The 19026-nt window shown below is 58.5% G+C and overlaps 3 protein-coding genes across 6 annotated transcripts in view; 1 reads left to right on the top strand and 2 right to left on the bottom strand.

Annotated features, from left to right (window-relative positions):
* Positions 1–19026, bottom strand: part of LGMN (legumain) — a 1022235-nt gene that overhangs the window by 222547 nt on the left and 780662 nt on the right. The window lies entirely within an intron of this gene.
* UBR7 (ubiquitin protein ligase E3 component n-recognin 7) overlaps positions 1–19026 on the top strand; it is a 367041-nt gene that overhangs the window by 67397 nt on the left and 280618 nt on the right. The gene's annotated exons all lie outside the window — the stretch shown is intronic.
* ITPK1 (inositol-tetrakisphosphate 1-kinase) overlaps positions 3793–19026 on the bottom strand; it is a 180374-nt gene continuing 165140 nt past the window's right edge. For 2 of the 4 annotated variants that reach the window (XM_050799142.1, XM_050799144.1), the window contains 3 exons: positions 16268–16335; positions 10609–10771; positions 3793–5968 (listed from right to left, as the gene is read on the bottom strand). In XM_050799142.1, coding sequence (XP_050655099.1) covers positions 5625–5968; positions 10609–10771; positions 16268–16335 — 575 coding nt within the window. In that variant the 3' untranslated portion in view covers positions 3793–5624. Of the gene's footprint in view, positions 5969–7114; positions 7611–10608; positions 10772–16267; positions 16336–19026 lie in introns of those variants that run through there. The other 2 variants (XM_050799145.1, XM_050799143.1) reach the window with 2 other exon arrangements.

The following is a 19026-nucleotide window of genomic DNA, read 5'->3' as shown; positions in this document are numbered from 1 at the left end:
TGGCCTTTGCAGTTCAAACACAAGCAAGCCGGGGAGGGTGATGATCCCAGGCAGTGGTGGAGAGGGTGCAGGGAGGGGCCTCGGCCTTCGAAGGCTGCCCACGTGGTGTCTTCCAGGTAGGAATGGGAAAGGCATGGGCATTGTGGGTGGGTGAGGCTCAGAGGCATCGCTGCCACCCTCCAGGGGCCCAGGCAGAGCCAAGTCCAGAGGCCAGTTGGGATTTGGGAACCAAGTCCCTGAAGCTCTGCCTGGTGAGTCTGAGCAGGCAAGGTTCCACGGTGGGAACCCAGATTTGGACCTAAGACGAGTTGAACTCCCCAGCCCAGCCATTGACTAGCAGGAGTCTTTGGGCAGGCGCTCCTGGCCCTCTCAGGGCCTCAGTTTCCTCATTTATAAAATGGAAACAATACTTACTATCTCCTTACCAGATGACAGTGAGGATCGCGAGCCCACACAGCATGGCCCAGAAAACCACTGCGATGGTGTTGAGTTGTTTGAGGGGTCTTGGCAAGTCTGGGTTTCTCTGATGAGGATGGGCTGCTCGTGGCGGCTGATGTGCACTGCCACCCCCTGGCCCCTGCAAAGCACAGAAGGACACCCTCCGAACGGCTGGCGCAATTGTTTATTTCACGTTTCCAAAAGTTAGGTTTACACTCCACCCCAACAGTTACAGAAATAAACACATTAACTGTACTCCACTAGACTGTTAGAAATCAAAACAAGAGCCGGGCGTGGTGGCTCATGCCTGTAATCCCAGCACTTTGGGAGGCCGAGGCAGGTGGATCACGAGGTCAGGAGTTCAAGACCAGCCTGGCCAACATGGTGAAACCCCATCTCTACTAAAAATACCAAACTTAGCCAGGCGCAGTGGTGGCAGGCACCTGTAATCCCAGCTATTCAGGAGGCCGAGGCGGGAGAATTGCTTGAACTCAGAGGGTGGAGGTCGCAGTGAGCTGAGATCACACCACTGCACTCTCCAGCCTGGGTGACAGAGACTCCATCTCAAAAAAAAAAAAGAAAGAAAGAAAGAAAGAAATCTAAACAAGACTAGTTAGTTAGCAAATACAGAGATCACAGAACACTTTGTCCCTGAAACCACCCATCCCAAAGCCACCTGCAGTGTCAAACCTCGTGGAGTGAACATGCGACCAGGCAAATGAGCCAATGAACAGAAGCCATGGCGTCTGTATCTCGTACATGGTCACGTATAGTATGCATATGTACGTTCACAAATTACGTACGAACCAGCTTGGGATTCTGGTGAAGTTGCTTGTGAACAGCTTGAAGCAAACAGCATTTGTCACAAAGCACAGGTGTCGGCACGAACAGCAGCATCCTGGTGAAATCCCTGTGACTGGCTTTTCAGAGTGAGCTTCCGAGAGGTGATTCCACACAGCCCTGGAGGAAGGGGGTCGGCCAGGCTGTGGGAGGGGACAGTCCCTCCACACTGCCAGGTCACAGATGACTCTTGAAGGGAAAATGCAATCATTTCTGAAAAAGGGGGGTCTGGGTGCTCCTGCTGGTGAGAATCAGAAGGAAGAAGACCCCAGTCGGCAGGAGGCCATGACGTCATGCTCACCAGCTCTGCCCCATGACGTCATGCTCACCAGCTCTGCCCTGCGCAGTGTGGGAGGCTCATTCACTCCAAACCACACTGACAATGGCTGTGCAGAGAGAAGGGACAGAGCACAGACCTTTTCTCACAAGAGGAGGACCCATGGGAAAGACTCGCTTGTATCACCTGAGTTGGGCTTATGCCCGGGCGGGGCAGATGACTGTGGCATCGGGGTGCAGTCAGGCTGGCCTGAGGCGGTGGAGGCTGGGCCTTTGTCAAGGATGGCTGCACTTCTCTACCTCCCAATCACTAGGCTGGAGGGGTCGTGCTCCTTTAGGGCAGCCAGCACCCAGTTCAAGGTCTCTGAATCCAATGGCCCATGAGCCACAGCTCAGGAAGCAGGAGGAGCTGCCGGGGATCCCACCGGTTGAACTATCAGAGTTTTTTTTTTTTTTTTTTTTTTTTTTTGAGGAGTCTCATTCTGTTGCCAGGCTGGGGTGCAGTGGTGCGATCTCGGCTCACCGCAACCTCCGCTTCCCAAGTTCAAGCAATTCTCCTGCCTCAGCCTCCTGAGTAGCTGGGACTACAGGTGCCCATTACCATGCCCAGCTAATTTCTGTATTTTTAGTAAAGATGGGGTTTCACCATGTTGGCCAGGATGGTCTCAATCTCTTGACCTCGTGATCCACCTGCCTCGGCCACCCTAAGTGCTAGGATTAGAGGCGTGAGCTGCCATGCCTGGCCAGAGTTTCTAGGGAATAGAAGAGAGGGCAGATACAGACCCCAGGGACATCAGTGAAGCCATTCAGTGGTTGCGGCCAGTGGCCAATGTGAGTGCCCAAGAGTCAAGAACCGGTCTTCCAGGCTAGAAGGACAAAGGACAGGCTGGCTCCCTTGGTCTTGCAGTGGCCGTCTGGCAGCTGTGCTCAGTTGGCTCACGTGTGAATCTTCCTACTTGGGTCAGTCTTCCAGCCTTCTATAAAGCACACTTGGCAGTCCCCTGGGTACAGAGAGGAATGTTCTTCCCAGGTGGCTTTCTCCTTCATTGACAGGTATGAGACACAGGCAGGCCCAGGCACAGGAAGCCCCATGGAACCCGCCAGGTTGCAGCTGGGTCCAATCCGGCCCGCCATGCTGGGTGAGTGCAGGCCCAGCCCACCCACCACGTGTGGACCCAGACACCTCCGTGACACCAAGGGCAAAGCACCAGCTCCAGGGTGGCCTCCCCTTGGCTCTGGGGGTGGGGACACCCAGCAGCTGGCACTCAGTGGGGGGTTATGTTTGCAGAATCACATCACCATATAATCAAAGCACTGTCAGGAAGAACTTGACCCAAGGCCTCGGCCCCAGGATGCTCAATGCAGACTGTGCAGGTGACCCTCTGAAACTACCCAAGGACTCAGCCAAAGTGTGGGCTGGCCCCTTGCTCCTGGAGCCCTTCAGCACCCCATCCATGGACCACCATCAAGACAGGTGCTGCAGGGCCACAGAGCCAATGTGCTGACCAACTCGGAAGCAGAAGCTTAGGAACCAGAGCCCCAAGCCACCCGATGCTGACGGGGCCAACTCCGGGTCAGCACACAAGTCCTGCACAGCACCACACAACAACCTTTGCTAAGTGGGTCCTTTCCTTGGACCCAGACACTCTCAGTGACTCTGCTCAGGAGGCAGCGCCGCCATGCGCTGGAGGAGGCCGCCACGGCCCAGGTGGTTTTAGTGGGTCTTTCCCTGAGGCAGAAACTCCAAGGCCAGGGACAATGCGACTGAAGGGGAGACAACTCTATGGACACTGTCCTGGGATTACAGACGGTCAGAGCGTACCTAGGGAACGTTTAGTGAAATGGGCGCCATCTCCACCGCTCCCAGGTGCGAGTCCCACGTCGCTGTCCGGGCCTCTCCTTGCCGACATTCCCTTGGCTTCACTGGGCAGAGTCCACCAACCCCCCAGCCCTGAGTGCGGCCGGCCCCTCCCTACCCCCTTTGTAGCTCCCAGGCCTTTACGAAGCAAATCTCCATCCTCCATTTCCACTCTTGGAAAATGCAGCTGCCCTGCACACCCACAGCCCCGCCCCCACCCCGCCAGAGAGGGCTGTGGGTGCCGCCAGGACACCAGACGGCGGTTACTCGGTATCTGGGCCCTGGACACACATGACCCAGGAGGCCACAAATGGTACAGGAACGCAGCCAGGAGTCAAGCTGCACACCCCACCCGTACCTGAGGCAGACTGGGATTGAAATTTTATTTTTAAAAGGTAAAGCTGTTTTATTAAACATTTTTTAAGGACTGGGAGAATGACATAACAAACTTGAGCAACATGTGTAAACACGTGTGAAATGCGGTTTGATTTCAGTAGTTTATTTTGGAGACAAAGCAGTGCAAGAGGCCGGCCACGCTTTCCTGCTTCCCCGGGGCTCAGGGTCAGAACTAGGAAAGGTGACGTACAGACATTAATCGGGGTTCAACACTCAAGTTGTGTAAACGTGGTTAGTTGTTGGGTCCTCAGTTTCCAAAAAAGCCAGGCAGTTCTGATGGCTTTTGCCCCTCGCCCAAGCCCTGTGCCTCCCTCCGCAAAGGGGGCGCCCCGCAGCCCAACTGAGCCAGGCTGAAGGACCTCCATGCACCAGCTCGGGGGCCTCTCTCGGGACACTCAGCACTCTCCCTCGTGTCCTCCGTCTCACTGGGCAGAGGACAGCCCAGAAGCCGTTCTCTCGTTTTCAAAGTAAACTGGTATCTTAAGACACAAAAACATACTTGGGGGGGCCAATGCCTCTCACCCAGCACTCCACATCGTCCAGGGGCTGCGGAGGCTTCTCTCCAGCCCTTTTCTCTGCGGAGGGGCTGCCTGGACCAGGGGTCAGAGCGGAGAGCCAGTGCTTTGCTGCCAAGGTGATGGGGTGAGTCTGAGGCGTGCAGGGGCGAGGGGCGGGGGTGGCTCCCTGGCACCTGGCTGGCTCAGTGCTTGGGGCTTGCAATGAGAGGTGGACTGGGCCTGCTGGGTGAGGAGGGATCCAGCAGGTGTGAAAAGGAGTGAACCCACTGGGAAGAGGGCCCCGACCTCCACGGTGTCATGCCGAGGCTCCCGCGCCTGTCCTCACCTAGGTGACTTTACGGAAAGGCAGGCTGCATCCCAGGGGTTAGAGCGCGAAGCCAGCCCCGTGGTGCTCTCTGGTCTCACCTGTCCACTAGAGGTGAGGAGGTGGAGGCCCAAAGACCTGGAATGATTTGCCCAAATCACAGCCCAAATCCTCAGTACAGGCGCCATCAGCTCGGGGCTCCCAGCCAGGCAGCTTCCTTCCGGGGCTCCAGGGAGCGGCAGTGCTGGCTTGGGGGAAGGAGGCTGCTGTGCAGGGCTAAGTGGGACGTGTGTTGGGGGGCCCAGAGGACGCCCAGCTTCCTTTCCTTCCCTTTTGTGAGGGAGCACAACCCAGACCCCAGCATGGAACTCCCCTGAGGGGTCTGTGGCCTCCTCTGGCTGTGGGGAGGGAGGGGTTAGCTACACACCAGGCAGGGTTGGGGCTTACAAAGCCTTGGTGGAGACCAGTAGGAGGAAAAACAAGGAAGGGGCAGGTCAGGGAGTGGGGAGTCAGGGAGAAGGGAAGCCACTCTCACGCACACTGATCAACTAACTACCCACAGCCCTGATCAGCCACCCACAGCCCGACATGGGCAGGCTTCCCTCCAGGGTCCCCAGGGGCCTGGTCCACAGCGGCCACAGAGACCAATAGATGGGGATGTGCACAGACACTCTCATGGCAGTCACACGCACACCCCCCACCTCCCGTCCAGACCTAGTGTTGCAAACACAAGCGTGTGTAAACTCAGTGAGGTGGCCTGTACAGTAGGGAGCAGGCAGACGGCCCCGCTCCCCAACACTGGACCACCTGGTACTCTCTTCCATTCCCCCCCACCCCTCACTTAGATCATGACATCAGAAAATCAGGTTAAAAATTAAAAAACAGAAGAATCAGATCACTGGGGATTCTTAGTAGTAGCATCGCCGTTGGGAGCTGCTGGCCCAGCGGGTGTGCTCTGCGCCCCGCGCCGCCCCTCTGGGTCCCAGCTCCGTGGCTACTGGGAGGAGGCCTTGGTGGCCAGGGAGGCCACGCAGTGCTGCTGGAAGCTGGGCGACATGCTGGTGTTGCAGCCGAGTCTCTGGTGCGGCAGCTTGGCGGTGCCGCCCGCGTCGGCCTCGGCCTTCCAGGGCGCGTCCTGGCCCATCATGCTGCCACAGCAGCCGGGGCTGGCGCTGCATGTCCGCTCGCCCGTCAGGCCGCCCACCGGCTCAGCCAGAAGCTTGCTGTGCCTCAGCGGGGCCACGTCCCCTGTGGCTGCCGTGGCTGTGCTCTGGCCCTGCAGGACAGTGGCGATGTGGTTCAGGAGGTCTGTGAAGAACTCGCTCACGCCCTCGTAGCCTGGGGGTGGGAGAGAGAGACAGCACAGGGGGCGTGAGCCAGGGGCACGCATCATGCAGAGAGGAGGAGGAAGATGCAGAACCAATGGTCTCCCGGGATGAGGCAGGGCGTGCTGCGTCCCAGTTACAGAGAAAACGTGAGGCTCAGCAGATAAGGGGGGTATAGAGGAGTCACAGAGCTTGGACGCCCAATCAGGTGCATACTCCTCGACCTTCAGCTGTTGCCAGGGTGTGAGAAGTTGAAGAACATAAACTGAGGATGAAACTTGCTTGTCCCTATTCCTCTGAGGCACAGCTCCACTATCTCACCCACCCACCCACTTGCGTGGTAAAAGCCAGTACGTGTGCAGCGGATGTTGGTGTGGCTGGAGGTAGCAGCACCAAAGCCAGCTCCACACACTTAGAGTAATAAATACCCCTCCTCTCTTTGCGGCTCAGCTGAGTCTGGCCTCAGGCTGAGTCTCGGAGCCCGCTTCCACCCGCAGCCTCAGCTTCCCCATCTGCAAACTGAGAAGAGAACCACCTCCCACCCAGGTGGAGGCTGCTGTGGCACCACTGAGAGCGGCTGGGATGTGAGTGGTGTCTGCCTCCCAAAGCAGCTGCCACCCCAGCTGAGTCTGCTTCCTTCTCACCAAGAAATACCTGCAGGGAGGCCGTCTCTGTGCCCCATTCTCTGAGGATCAAGCCAAGGGACAGAAACGCTGGGCATCACTAGCAAGCCCCAGGCCTGAGACAAGCTCCATGGCGCAGCAACACGTGCTCCCCTCAACAGAGGGGAACAGAACAGAAACCGTGGTACCTGCCTGGGGCGAGCGCTTCCTAACACAGCTGCGAGCATCGGCAGAGCCCTCGGGAGCCAGCAGGCAGGTTTCGGATCTCAGGTGAGGATTCTGCTGGCTCCCAGCAAACTGCTCCAAAAGAGACTCACACAGGGCGAGCGCCCTACCTGCCGAGCCAACTGGGAGGGGCGGGAGTTTTCAGAAACCCTGGGCTGTCCTCTGGGACAACATTGACAACCATCAGCCCCACCGGGGTGGGAATGAAGGTTTAGACGTGGGCACCCTGTGCCACCTCTTACGGGGCCCAGGGGCCTGGCAGATGAGGCTGCTGAACCTGCCCATGCCCTTATTTATTCAGAAAACAACTGCTGTGGTCTGACGAAGCCCACGTCTGAGAGGGGATGCAGGGGTGCCCATGGTGCAAATAAAGACGGCTGTTCTGGCCGGCAAGCAGCGCCTCCCCAGCCGGCACCGTGCGAGCGTCCCGCAACATCCTCTTGCCTGATCTTCATAATGCCGTCCCCATTTCACAGATGAGGCGGCGTGACTGTTCACCACCACAGGGAGGGCAGTGACGATGTCCATGGCGTTCACAGCACTCGGGAGGTAGCAGCCACTGGGCTGTGGTCGCCACGGTCCTCAGCTCACTGCATTCTGCAGCCCATTTTACAGGTGAGGACACTGAGGCTCAGGGCGGCTCCCAAGAGGCGGAGTGGGATCTGAAGGATGCCCTTGGTCCTGTGTGTGCCTTGAATACCACATGGTGGCAGGTCCTCCACCATAGGACCAGGGGTGTCTGTCGGCCCTGCGCTGGGGCTGGAGGGCAGGGTAGGTGTCCCGGGCAGAGGCATGGCTGTTGGGTGCCTGGGGAGAGATGCAGCGGAGGAGCTCCACCATCAGGTCAGCACCAGGGAAGAGAGCCGTTCCCCAGCAACCTCCCCCGTCATCCCCAGACGAGGCCCAGGGCCCAGGGCAGGGAGGCCGCTTTCTGTGGTGGTGCAGAGACAGCTGCCTCTGCGGAGGCCTGAGGATAAACGGGAGCCTGGGGAGCGGACTGAGGCATGAGCCCGCAGGGCAGTGCCAGCTCCACACCAGCACTGTGCAAAAGCTGTCTCCTCTGTCTGCAGGGTGGGAAACTGGTTCCCACTGCAGTGAACACTGAGACTGAAACGTTAGTTGTGCCATCAGACTGTAAAGGCTGAGACAAGATTCGAACCCATGGCTGGAGCTGAGAGGTGGAAAGGCTGAGGCTGACGGTCTGGGTCCCATCCGGCTTCACCACGTGATTTTGGACAACCCACTCAACCCCCAGCCTCACATCCTTATCAGCAACATAGAGAGCCTAGCGGCCCTTTGCACATCGCTTCGTGAGGACGAGTGAGGCGTCGGGGCAGGCCTGGCTCACAATGTCATCAGCACACGCTGCTGTTGCTGTTATTATTCCAGAGCCAGTGTGCTGGCCCCTCTCCCAGGCGCTGCTGGACACCCATGGCCCGAGGGGCCTCCTGTGGGGTGCAGAAGAATAGGCCTGTCCCTCTGCTTGGCCCCAAAAGGGTGCTCTATGGTAAGGTGGGCACACTGAGTCATCTCCCAGGGAACCAGCTCTGCCCTGCCAGAGCCCTGGGCCTCCCCTCAGCACCAGGCTCCCTCACCAGTCTCCACCAGGCTCAGCCATAGCCCCATTCCATCTGGGTGGCCCTTCTCTTGGCTTCTCTGGAAGAACCCTCCCTGTCCACACTGGCTCACAGGGCTCCACACCGGCTCACAGGGCCCCACACCGGCTCACAGGGCCCCACACCGGCTCACAGGGCCCCACACCGGCTCACAGGGCCCCACACCGGCTCACAGGGCCCCACACCGGCTCACAGGGCTCCACACCGGCTCACAGGGCCCCACACCGGCTCACAGGGCCCCACACCGGCTCACAGGGCTCCACACCGGCTCACAGGGCTCCACACCGGCTCACAGGGCCCCACACCGGCTCACAGGGCCCCACACCGGCTCACAGGGCCCCACACCGGCTCACAGTGCTCCACACCGGCTCACAGGACCCCACACCGGCTCACAGGGCCCCACACTGGCTCACAGGGCCCCACACTGGCTCACAGGGCCATCCCTTGTCTGCACCCACAGATCGCGACCATCCACACATTTTGTGTCGGGAGGCACTGGCCTTGCTCAGGTGCAAAGCTTCCCACCCTCTCCTGTCTCCTTCCTCCTTCTAGAATTTCTCTTCCAACAGGCCTCCCTGTGCCCCCCGGCCCTCCAGCCACTGACGTTGTCCCCTTTTCATTCTGCCACTCAAAACATGCTCCGTGGTTTAGATCCTGCTTCCTTATCCTGAATGTCCCCTGCATTATCCTAAATGTCCCTTGTGCCCTGGTTCCCTCACACCTGCACAGCAAAACCCCATGATTCCCCAGCTCCAGCTAAACCCATGGTTTCCTCCCCACTGCACCCAGAGGCAATGGAGAAAAATACGATTGTCCCACGGGTCTGCCCTTTGGTTCACAAACACAGATCTCATGGTGGCTGCTCCCCGACTCCCAGGGTGAGCTCCAACGTCCTCAGCTCACCACACGCTGCTCCCCTGACTCTGTCCTCCACCCTTCCTGCCCCACGGCTGCACCTGCTGTAGACACAGGGCTCCACGGTGCCTCTCTTGGGACCTGCCCCTCTGCTCCAGTGTCACCACCTCACAGAGGAGGCCCCCGACCGACCGCTCTGTCCTCCGCCTCCTCCCGACAGAGGCGAGCCCTCAATAGGCAGGGCCGGGCAGTGGAGCTCACACTGCATCAGCATCTGGACCAGCTGGGGCACACAGCAGCTCTGGGTGACAGCAGCCCCGGGTAAACACCAACTGAATGACAGGAGCCAGCGCACTCCTCTGAGCCTTGGCTTCCTTGCTGTGGCCTGTGCTGCTGACTGTGCCTGCATATGCTCTCAGACCAGTGGAGGTGACGCACACAGAAAGTGCCCAGCCGGTGCGTGGGGTCAAAGTCCTGCCTCACCCCCACGACAAATAACCCCGGGCCCCCACCTGCCAGGCACAGTCTCTGAAGGCGGGAAGCATCTCCTAAATGTTTCTGCACCTCAGCAGCAAGCGAGGCTGGCTTCACCTCCACAGCAGGTGCTTAACAAGGGTCAGGATGGAGAAAGGAACAGGGGACCCCCATCTGGGGAACAGCGGACGCCGAAGCATGCAGCCTGGTGACAGCGTGCTGTGATGTCACACCATCGTCCCTCATGCCCTGTGCTAGGGCTCTGCTCCTGTGGTCCTCATAGAGCCCCTTGCTGAGAGCTGAGGGGCACATGGCAGAGGCTGGCTCAGTGCCAGTGGGCTCCTAGGGCCCAGCTGGCAGCAGGGAACAACCCCAGTGCCTGGCGCTGCAGTTCAGGGTGGTGGAGGCAATGTGAACCTGGGAGTCTCTGGCCTGCCACCAATGTGCTGTGGGGCCTGAACAGCTTCCTCCTCTCTGGGGCCTCAGTTTCCCAAAATGTAAACCGCAGGGGGCTGTAATCCCTTCATGGTCCTTCCTGCTCCTTAAATCAAGGAGGGCCTGGGGGAGGGGCTGATCTGCTGACGACGCAGGTGGAGAGAGGTGAAGGACATGCGTGATTGCAACACTACACTCCAGTCTGGATGTTCCCCAGGTGGATGTGCGGCTCTCCCTCCCTCCTCACACACCCCGTGAGCCCATCGCGCAGGTGAGGCTGAGGCTTCTCAAGGCTGCACCTCCCTGGACCCTGTGGTAAGGGAGAAAGCGGGCTTTCGGGCCTCGGTCACCCCGCCTCGCCTGCCTGGTCACCTGAGGACAATCACTGGAGGCCGGTCAGTGGAGGTGGCCCGGCCGCCACTCACCTGGGAAGGCATTGATGTCGATGACGGCGTGCTGCCCTGTCTGGTTGTTGATGATGATGTCGATGCCGAAGAGTGACACGCCCAGCGCCTGCCGCAGGGCCCGGGAGAGCTCCCGGATGACCTCATCGCTCGGCCGCTCGAACACGCCCTCGATCTTGTCCAGCTGCCGACATACACAAGGAAGTCAGGCCGTGGGCTGAGGAACTGCGATGCCACACCACACAGAGAGACCCCCACCCCTGGCACCACGAGGCCCTGGCATGCTTCGGGCCAGGAGGCTGGACAGACCCACTGTGGTGAGCACGGGGCGACCACTGGCCAGGTCCTGCCCTCTGAGGGTCGCCAGGCACCAGGTGTGAGAGGCTCATTACCTCCTGTGGGCTCATCACAGCCTGGAAGGCCAGTGCCAGCACTGCACGTTACACACAGGGAAACTGAGGCTCAGAGAGGGTCAGGGCTGGTCCGAAGTCACACAGCTCAAAAGCACAGGGCAGAATTTGGACCCATATTTTTTAGCCTGTAAAACTAAAGCCATTTAGCAGGGAGGAAGGAGATGAAGAGTATGGCGGGGGCCTAGGAAGACATTATGGTTCAGAGCACTAAAGCCAGACCTTGAAGGCAGGAGGATGCAGGCCCTTGGGAGGGGTGGGAGAAGGAGAGAGGCCCCAGGGAGGACACAGGGGAGGCAAAGGTGCAGAGGCCAGCAGCTGCAGGACATGGCTAGGAGCAGCTGAGGGGCAGAGCCAGGCAGAAGCGAGGAGTTCTGATCAGACCGCCACTTGCCCACCATCACGGAGACCTCCAGGGAGGAGAGGGCGAGGGCCCTGGGGCCCAGCAGGCCAGTCCTCCTTCCCAGGGCCCTGGGGCCCAGCAGGCCAGTCTTCCTCCCCAAGAAATGCTGTTTCCAAATGAACTCACACCCCAAACAATGCGGGCTCCCTAAAGAGGCTGCTCTGCTGCTCCTGCCTGCCTCCTGGGGTCCAAGCGCAGCCTTCCTCAAAGCTTCCATGTGCTGGTCAGGCCACCCTGCTCTGTCCTCCCTCCCAGCCCGGCACTCCCCTCTGCCACTCACGTCCTGTGCCGTCGCGGCTGGCCTGGGACACACACTGTCATGGGCTCAGCCTGCCCCAGCCAGGGCCTCCAAGGAACTGGGGCACTGCACTGGGAAGGATTCTGGAGTCAGAGAGACATGGGTTCCAAACCTGACAGTGAACTCCTAGCTCTGTGGACTCAGGAAACAGTACCTAGCCTCCCTGTCTCAGGTTTGCTCTTCTGAAAGAGGAAGCAACAAGGCCTCCATCTCAGACTTTATTGAGAAGGTAGGGACAGTATGTGCCCGGCTGGGAGGAGATTCATCTGAATTCTAGGGCAGGAACTGCATCCCGTCTCCTCTAAATCAGCCAAGGGAGGGCTCACACTAGGTGCTCAATGAATACTGAAGTTTTGGGGGTTGTGGGCTTAGGGGCCAAAAGGGAAGGGAGTGGCTGATCCATGAAAGACAAAAGTGAAGCTGGGTTCAAAAGCTGGACATGGAATAGCCAACTGACCCGGCAGTGTGCTCCAGGGTACACACCCCAGAGCTGAGACCGTGTACTCAAACAGATGCCGTCCACCCATGCTCACCGCGGTGTCATTCCTACCCCAGCGTGCATCCACACATGAACGGCCGCAAAAACTGGTCTGTCCATTCAATGGAATACTGTTCAGCCATAAAAAGGAATGGACCTCTGACACATGCTACAAAGCAGAGGAACCCTGAACACATCACGCTGAGTGCAGGAACCCAGACACAAAAGCTCACATATTGTGTGATTCCATTTCTATGGAATATCTGGGACAGGTAACGCCACAGAGACAGCAATGAGCTCAGTGGCTGCCAGTAACAAGAGGTGGGGGAAATGGGGAGTGAGTGCCTGGCGGGCCCAGGGTTTTCTTCTCAGCGATGAAAATGTTTTGTTTTGGAACCAGATAGAGGTGGTGATTGGACAACACTGTGAATGTGCTAATTGCCACTGAATTATTCTCTTTGAAATGGTTAATCTTATGTATGTGAATTTACCTCAGTTTTATTTTATTTAGAGACAATGTTTCACTCTGTCACCCAGGCTGGAGTGTAGTGTTGCAATCACGGCTCACTGCAGGCTCGAACTCCTGGGCCTCAGCCTCTGGAGTAGCTGGGACTACAGGTGTGTGCCACCATGCCTGGCTAATTTTATTTGTTTTTTGTAGGGACAGGGTCTCATTATCTTGCCCAGGTTGGTCTCAAACTCCTGGCCTCAAGTAATCCTCCCTCCTAGGCCTCCCAAAATGCTGGGATTACAGGTGTGAGTCACTATGCCCAGCGCACCTGAATTTTAAAAAAAAAGTGAAAGCGGGTCAGCAGGGCTGGGGACAGAGCCCTGGTCACCAAGAAAAGTGGCCCTTACCGAAGCACAGGAGGCTAAAGTAGCCACTGGGAGCTTCCAGGGAGGGAAGTGCTGAGCAGGGACCCGCGCCCGGGCACCACCCACGCCCTGAGGGACCCGCGCCCAGGCACCACCCACGCCCCGAGGGACCCGCGCCCGGGCACCACCCACGCCCTGAGGGACCCGCGCCCGGGCACCACCCACGCTGAGGGACCCGCGCCCGGGCACCACCCACGCTCTGAGGGACCCGCGCCCGGGCACCACCCACGCTCTGAGGGACCCGCGCCCGGGCACCACCCACGCTCTGAGGCCTACACCAGCACATCTCCCATCCCGGCTCTGCAGGACACGCAGGGCCCCCCTGCTCACAACCTCAAGGCCTTGGTGTCTTATCCGGAAGAAATACTTTCTAGGGGGCAGGAGTGGCCCGGCTGTGAGAGGCATTCATCCCTTAGCACTTTTCTGTTTTTTTCTTTTTGAGACAGGGCCTTGCTCTGTTGCCCAGGCTACAGTGCAATGGCGAGATCACAACTCACCGCAGCCTTGACCTTCCGGGCTCAAATGATCCTCCCACCTCGGCCTCCCAAGTAGCTGAGACTCCAGGCGAGCAACGCCGTGTGCGGCTCATTTTTGTATTCTGTTTCGGTAGGATTAAAGGTCTCACCACGTTTCCCAGGCTGGTCTCAAACTCTCGGGCTCAAGCCATCTGCCCGCCTTGGCCTCCCAAAGTGTTGGGATTAAAGGCATGAGCCACCACACCCAGCCACTTAGCTTTTCTGAGCCTCCTGGGTCATTCTTGCCAGTGGCGGCCAAAGGCCAAGCCTAGTGGGGCAGCTCAGCCACTCGCCCTGCAGCCCAGGGCCCTCATTGAGTCAGAGAGATGCTGGTGGACAACTTGGGGCTGCCCATTCTCTACTGTGTACCCTAAGCCATAACAAAACCCTTCTGGGCCTTGTTTTCTTGTCCCAATAAATGGGGTAATAAAAACATCTCACTGAGAGATTGTGGTGCAGACGGAAGGAGCTGCTGCCTCAGGCTCACAGCACAGGCTCGGTAGTAAGGGAGCTCGGTTCCTGCACTGCCACACGCCCCACGGCACGCCATTTACAAAAGCGCTCTTGGCTTAGCTACGGAATCTCAGAAATCCTTCTGAAGTTGTCTGGTTATCCAAAACCAAACAGCCATCCTAGGACAAGATAAAGGCACGGAAATCCTGCCTGGGGCCCTCAATGCAAGTGATCTGGTGACATTCTGGAAAGCGAGGAGGTGACAGGGGAGCTGGGAAGGCGTTCACGGGTCCCCAGTGGGCCTCGGCACCCGGTGAGACCATGCCCGTACTACACACCTGGCACTGCGGTGGGTGCTTCTCACCCAGGAACTCCCTGGACTCCGGAACCCTTCTGGGCCAGGAAGAAGAAACCAAGGCTCAGAGAGGTGACGCGACTCACCTTAGCTTGGGCCGAGGCAGACCCGTCAGAGTCTGTGCCCTTACCTAATACCCGAGACTGAATTCCGAAAAGCAAAGGGCGTGTGGGACCCTGCAAGTTAGGTGGGGCTAGGCCCATCCTCAGGGGTCTCCTACCGGGAAGGGAGGGGTGCTTTAAGGCCAGAGGAGGGCTTCCTGCACCAGACTCCCAGGGAGGCCAAGGCAGGACTGGAGAAGCCCCAGGTGGGCAGGGGCAGCTGGCTGTGTCAGGCCAGCCTGCGGGCGTCCAGGAAGGGCTGATGTCCCAGTGGAAAAGGTGGTGCTGACCGCATTTCCCTTTTCTATTTTTGGAAGTCGTCAGTCCTGGCAGATTCCTGACTAGCAGCCATGCGCTGAGGGAAGGAGGAGGCGACTGCAGACCTCAGAGGTGAAGGGAAGGGCCCTGCAGTGTCTCTAGGCCCACCCCTTCCCGTTTTACAGATGAGGAGATTGAGGCTGAGGTCAACATGTGCTAATCCAAGACAGTGACTTCTTCAGGATGGGTCCCTCTGCCATCATGGCTGCTGGCCCTACCCCTGAGAGGACACTCAGTCTGCAAATGCCAATTCCCCTCCATCACACGGGCTGCCGGGGCCCCCAGAGCAAAGCCACACAGGGAAGAAGCCCTGTGATTCTGAAGCTTAGAAAAAAGCCGTCTCTTGTACAGAACATCTTATAATATGCTCAGCCAGGCACTGAGGCTCTGTTTAAATCTGTTCCCAAAGCCTGACATGTTCCCAGGGGACATGTGTCAACATCCTGAGGATGGCGATGTTCCCTCTAGGTCCTGCCCACGCCTGTGCTCTGTCTAATGCTCGGCACACTGCTGGCTCCTCAGAGGACCCTGACACCAATGACAGACAGGCCGCCTGGGTTCTGGGGCAGCCCCCCAGGGACACGAGCACTGCCGTTGGAGTGGAGGCTGGCTCGTTGGAGAGGCCAGACTAGGACAGGGAGGAGGACACCAGCAAAGCCCCCCAGAAGACCAGTACACACATATCCTCAGAACAGCGGGCTCCCTGGCAGAGGGCTCTGAGTTTAGGGAAGTGGCCGCTGGCTCTCTGGACTTCGGGGAAACAGCAGAGGATAGCCTTTCCTAAATTCTTTGGGGTCAGGTGCTCAGGAATCACTGGTGAGGTCAGAAGTCCTAAATTCCTGGGAGATCCAACTTTGGAATCAGATCTGCTGGGGTCAAATCCCAGCCTTGTGAACGTGAAAAGGTCACCGAGCCTCTCTGATGCCATGAGGCCTGACTGCGACCTGCACTGCAGGGTACCTGGGCTGACACTGGCCACAGTGACACTCACTGAGCAGCCAGGATGCCCACTACCCACAGTGCTGGGGGCAGGGGTGACACTCCTGCCAGCCTCAGGACCACTGCAGGACAAAGGACTGAGATGGTGCTGCCTCCACAGCCTTTTGAAAAATCAGGAACAAGGCAGATGAGAGAGCAGTGCTTCCGATTCCTCACGCTGGGATCACGCTGGGAGAAGGGTCAGCACACCTTCTGCGAGGGCAGCTTGCAGTGAGCAGAGTCTCCGCAAGCCCAGCGTGCCCCGCACCTCTCCCTGTGCTGGGCCGGGCTGCAATGGCTGCTAGCACGAAGGCTCGAAGCAAGCAGAGGAACAGGGGTCTCTGGAACCTCCCGAAGCCCCTGGCACAGAGGCAAAGGTCTTTCCCACCCTAGCCTGCTGGAGAGCTCGGCCAAGGACCCCATGGCCATAGCAGCCCACACCTAGGCCCAGGGGAGGGCAGTTTCGGGCCAAGCCACCCCAACGGAAGGACCCACCTCCGTCAGGACTGATGACGACTCCGGCTTTGACACGTTGTGGCTGTTGAAGAAGATGGACTCACGGTCTGAAAAAGCGACAGGAAGGAGCCGACATTAGAACCTCAATGCAGGGACCACACTGCCGCCACCCGACACCAGGGGGCAGCACCACCCCAGGCACACAACACGCGGCCCCGGGCTCTGCAGAGCCATGGGCTCTAGTGAGCTGGGCACCGTCAGGGCCTCTGGTTCACCACCTCCTCCCACATAAAAGTGACCGATGTAACGAGTCAAAAGACGGTAACCTCTGCTACCGTCTCACAGCATCACATCTGCTTCTCCCTGAGGCCCTGTTCCCAAAGTGCCCTGTCACCATACAGGGAAGGTTGGGGGGGGGGGGCGGGAAGGGCCGGGTGGGACAGCTAAACACCTGAATATCACCCCAGAGAGGGCCCAAGGTAAAGCAGTCTCAGTGTTATTTAGGCCAGTGCTCCCAGTCCACTCCCCAGCCCACAGGACTCTCTTTTGGGGAACGTGCTAGAGACATAGGGACAGGCTGCCACCAGCACGTGAGCACTTAAAATACAAAGGGTTCTGGTGGTTCTTAGCGACTTAGGGAAAAAAATAGGAAATCAGAGAACGCAGGCTTCCACAGGATCCATCCAAGAAAGCACACAGCACAATTTCTCTTTGGCACTGGAAGCTGGCACAGAGAGTCTGAAATACCCTCACCCCACATGTCTGGCTCCTGCCTGCCTCCCACAACACCCAGCCCGTACAGGCCCACTGGGGACCCGCAGAGGCAGACCAATCCCAAGAACAGTGAAAGTGCAAGTAGATCCCATAGTAGAAAGTCCTTGGGGAGTGAACCAAAGTCACTTGGAACTGTCAGGTCGGTTGGTCAGAACACGCTCGTAGGCACTGGGAAGCATTGGCACGTGAATGCAAGAGTTGCAGAACCATGAGCCTCAGGCCGAGTTCTGGAAAAGGCTGTCTGTCACCATCCCACGACCTCCCCCAAGGCTGGCACAGGACTGTCCCGGGCAGCCAGCCCCAGCAGCCCCTGGAGTCCTTGCAGGGCAAGGCGTTGTGGCTCCTGCCCCCAGGATGCCATGCACATCCCTAGGACCCAGGCACCTATGTACGAGGACAGGAGGGCACTGGCTGAGGGGCACTGCATGCCAGGGGCCATGCCAACGGGGCACCTGCTCTGGCTGCCAACAACCCCACCAGCTCCAGGACTCTACAGCGCCACAACAATCATGCATGAGAGAATGATTCAGATGGAAGCCAAGCGGGCAGGCGCTGAGATGTACCTGGCGTCCTTCCCACTAGCGGGGCACAGAGGCCCCTGGCTGCCCTGGTGTGCCCGACAGTCCTCCTGCCGCTCTGACCAGAGCCAGTCCAGATGGGGGGCATGAAAGATGGTCCTGGGGAGGAGCCTGGGGAAAATAAACACCCCGCAGGACATGCGTCATGAAGCCCCCAGGATCTCTACTCCCAAGGCACCGACAGCCAAGAAGAAGCCTGTGGGGATGGCATAAGCCCCATGGGCTTGAGGCTGGAGCAGGCTCGAGCAGCTGGGAGGGGAACACTGCCCACCTGCTCATCCTGTAGCCCAGCCTGGCTCAGCCCCTGAGCTCACGGCACCTTCCCACCTATTTCCCTGCAGATCCTCAATAGCAGTTGCCCAGTAGCAGAGAAGGCCCAGGGGGAGGAAGGGCCACCAAGCGCAGGTAGACACAGCATAGATCAGGGAGGCTGGGAAGTCTGCAGGAGCCACAAGGAGAACACGTGGGTGCTGAGTGGGTGCCAGGAAGGGCCAGAGCTGGGTATTCAGAGGGGCTGGCCAGTGTCTGCTGACCTGGATAGATCATGCAACCCAACAGCTTCTTCTGGTAGGAAAAGCCGGAGTCCAGGCCATTTCAAGAGGGGCTCGTTTCTCCTCCTGGCTAATTCTGTTTTTCTTTTTATTTTTTTGAGACAGAGTCTCACTCTGTTGCCCAGGCTGGAGTGCTGTGGCCCGAGCTTGGCTCACTGCAACCTCCGCCTCCCATGTTCAAGCGATTATCTTGCCTCCTGAGCAGCTGGGATTACAGGCACCTGCCACCATGCCTGGCTAATTTTTTTGTATTTTCAGTAGAGACAGGGTTCCACCATGTTGGTCAGGCTGGTCTTGAACTCCTGACGTCAGGTGATCTGCCCACCTCAGCTTCCCAAAGTGCTGGGGATATAGGCATGAGCCACCGCACCCAGCCCCTCTGGCTAATTCCGACCTAGGAGCTCTAGCCAGACCATTTGGCAGGGCAGTAAGAGATGGCCTGGGCTCAGTTCCTCTCTACGTGCGGTCTGAGCAGGGGTCAGAGGGAGTGGGAGCAGCCTCCCGCGGCTGCCAGTCACCCCGGCGACGATGGAAAGCTGAGGCAAGTGAGAAGGCATCAGGGAAAGAGACCTGGTGGCCAGCTCCAAGACAGCCGTTTCCTCTAATCCACCAGACCAGGGCGCTGCTCCCAGCATGTAGCAGCCCTCCTCATGACAGCACCCTGGATTTCGGGTGCCCCGTGCAGTCTGTTCCTAGCCTAGCCCAACAGCACTGGTGGAGAACTACCACCAACATTCTACAGGGAGGGAGGGCAACGAAGGGAAGAATGTGTGCTTTTCTTCTCAACTTATGGATTTAAAAAATAGGTTTAAAAGAAGAATAAATGATAAGATGAGCCCCCAAATATCCCAGCAACTCAGCAGTACAGCCATGAGCTGGGGCCACACTGCATTTA

Source organism: Macaca thibetana, chromosome 7 (genome assembly GCF_024542745.1).
Source record: "Macaca thibetana thibetana isolate TM-01 chromosome 7, ASM2454274v1, whole genome shotgun sequence".
Classification (NCBI taxonomy): Eukaryota; Metazoa; Chordata; class Mammalia; order Primates; family Cercopithecidae; genus Macaca; species Macaca thibetana.
The sequence above is the reverse complement of the archived record's forward strand: the minus strand, read 5'-3'. Positions and strand labels throughout refer to the sequence as shown.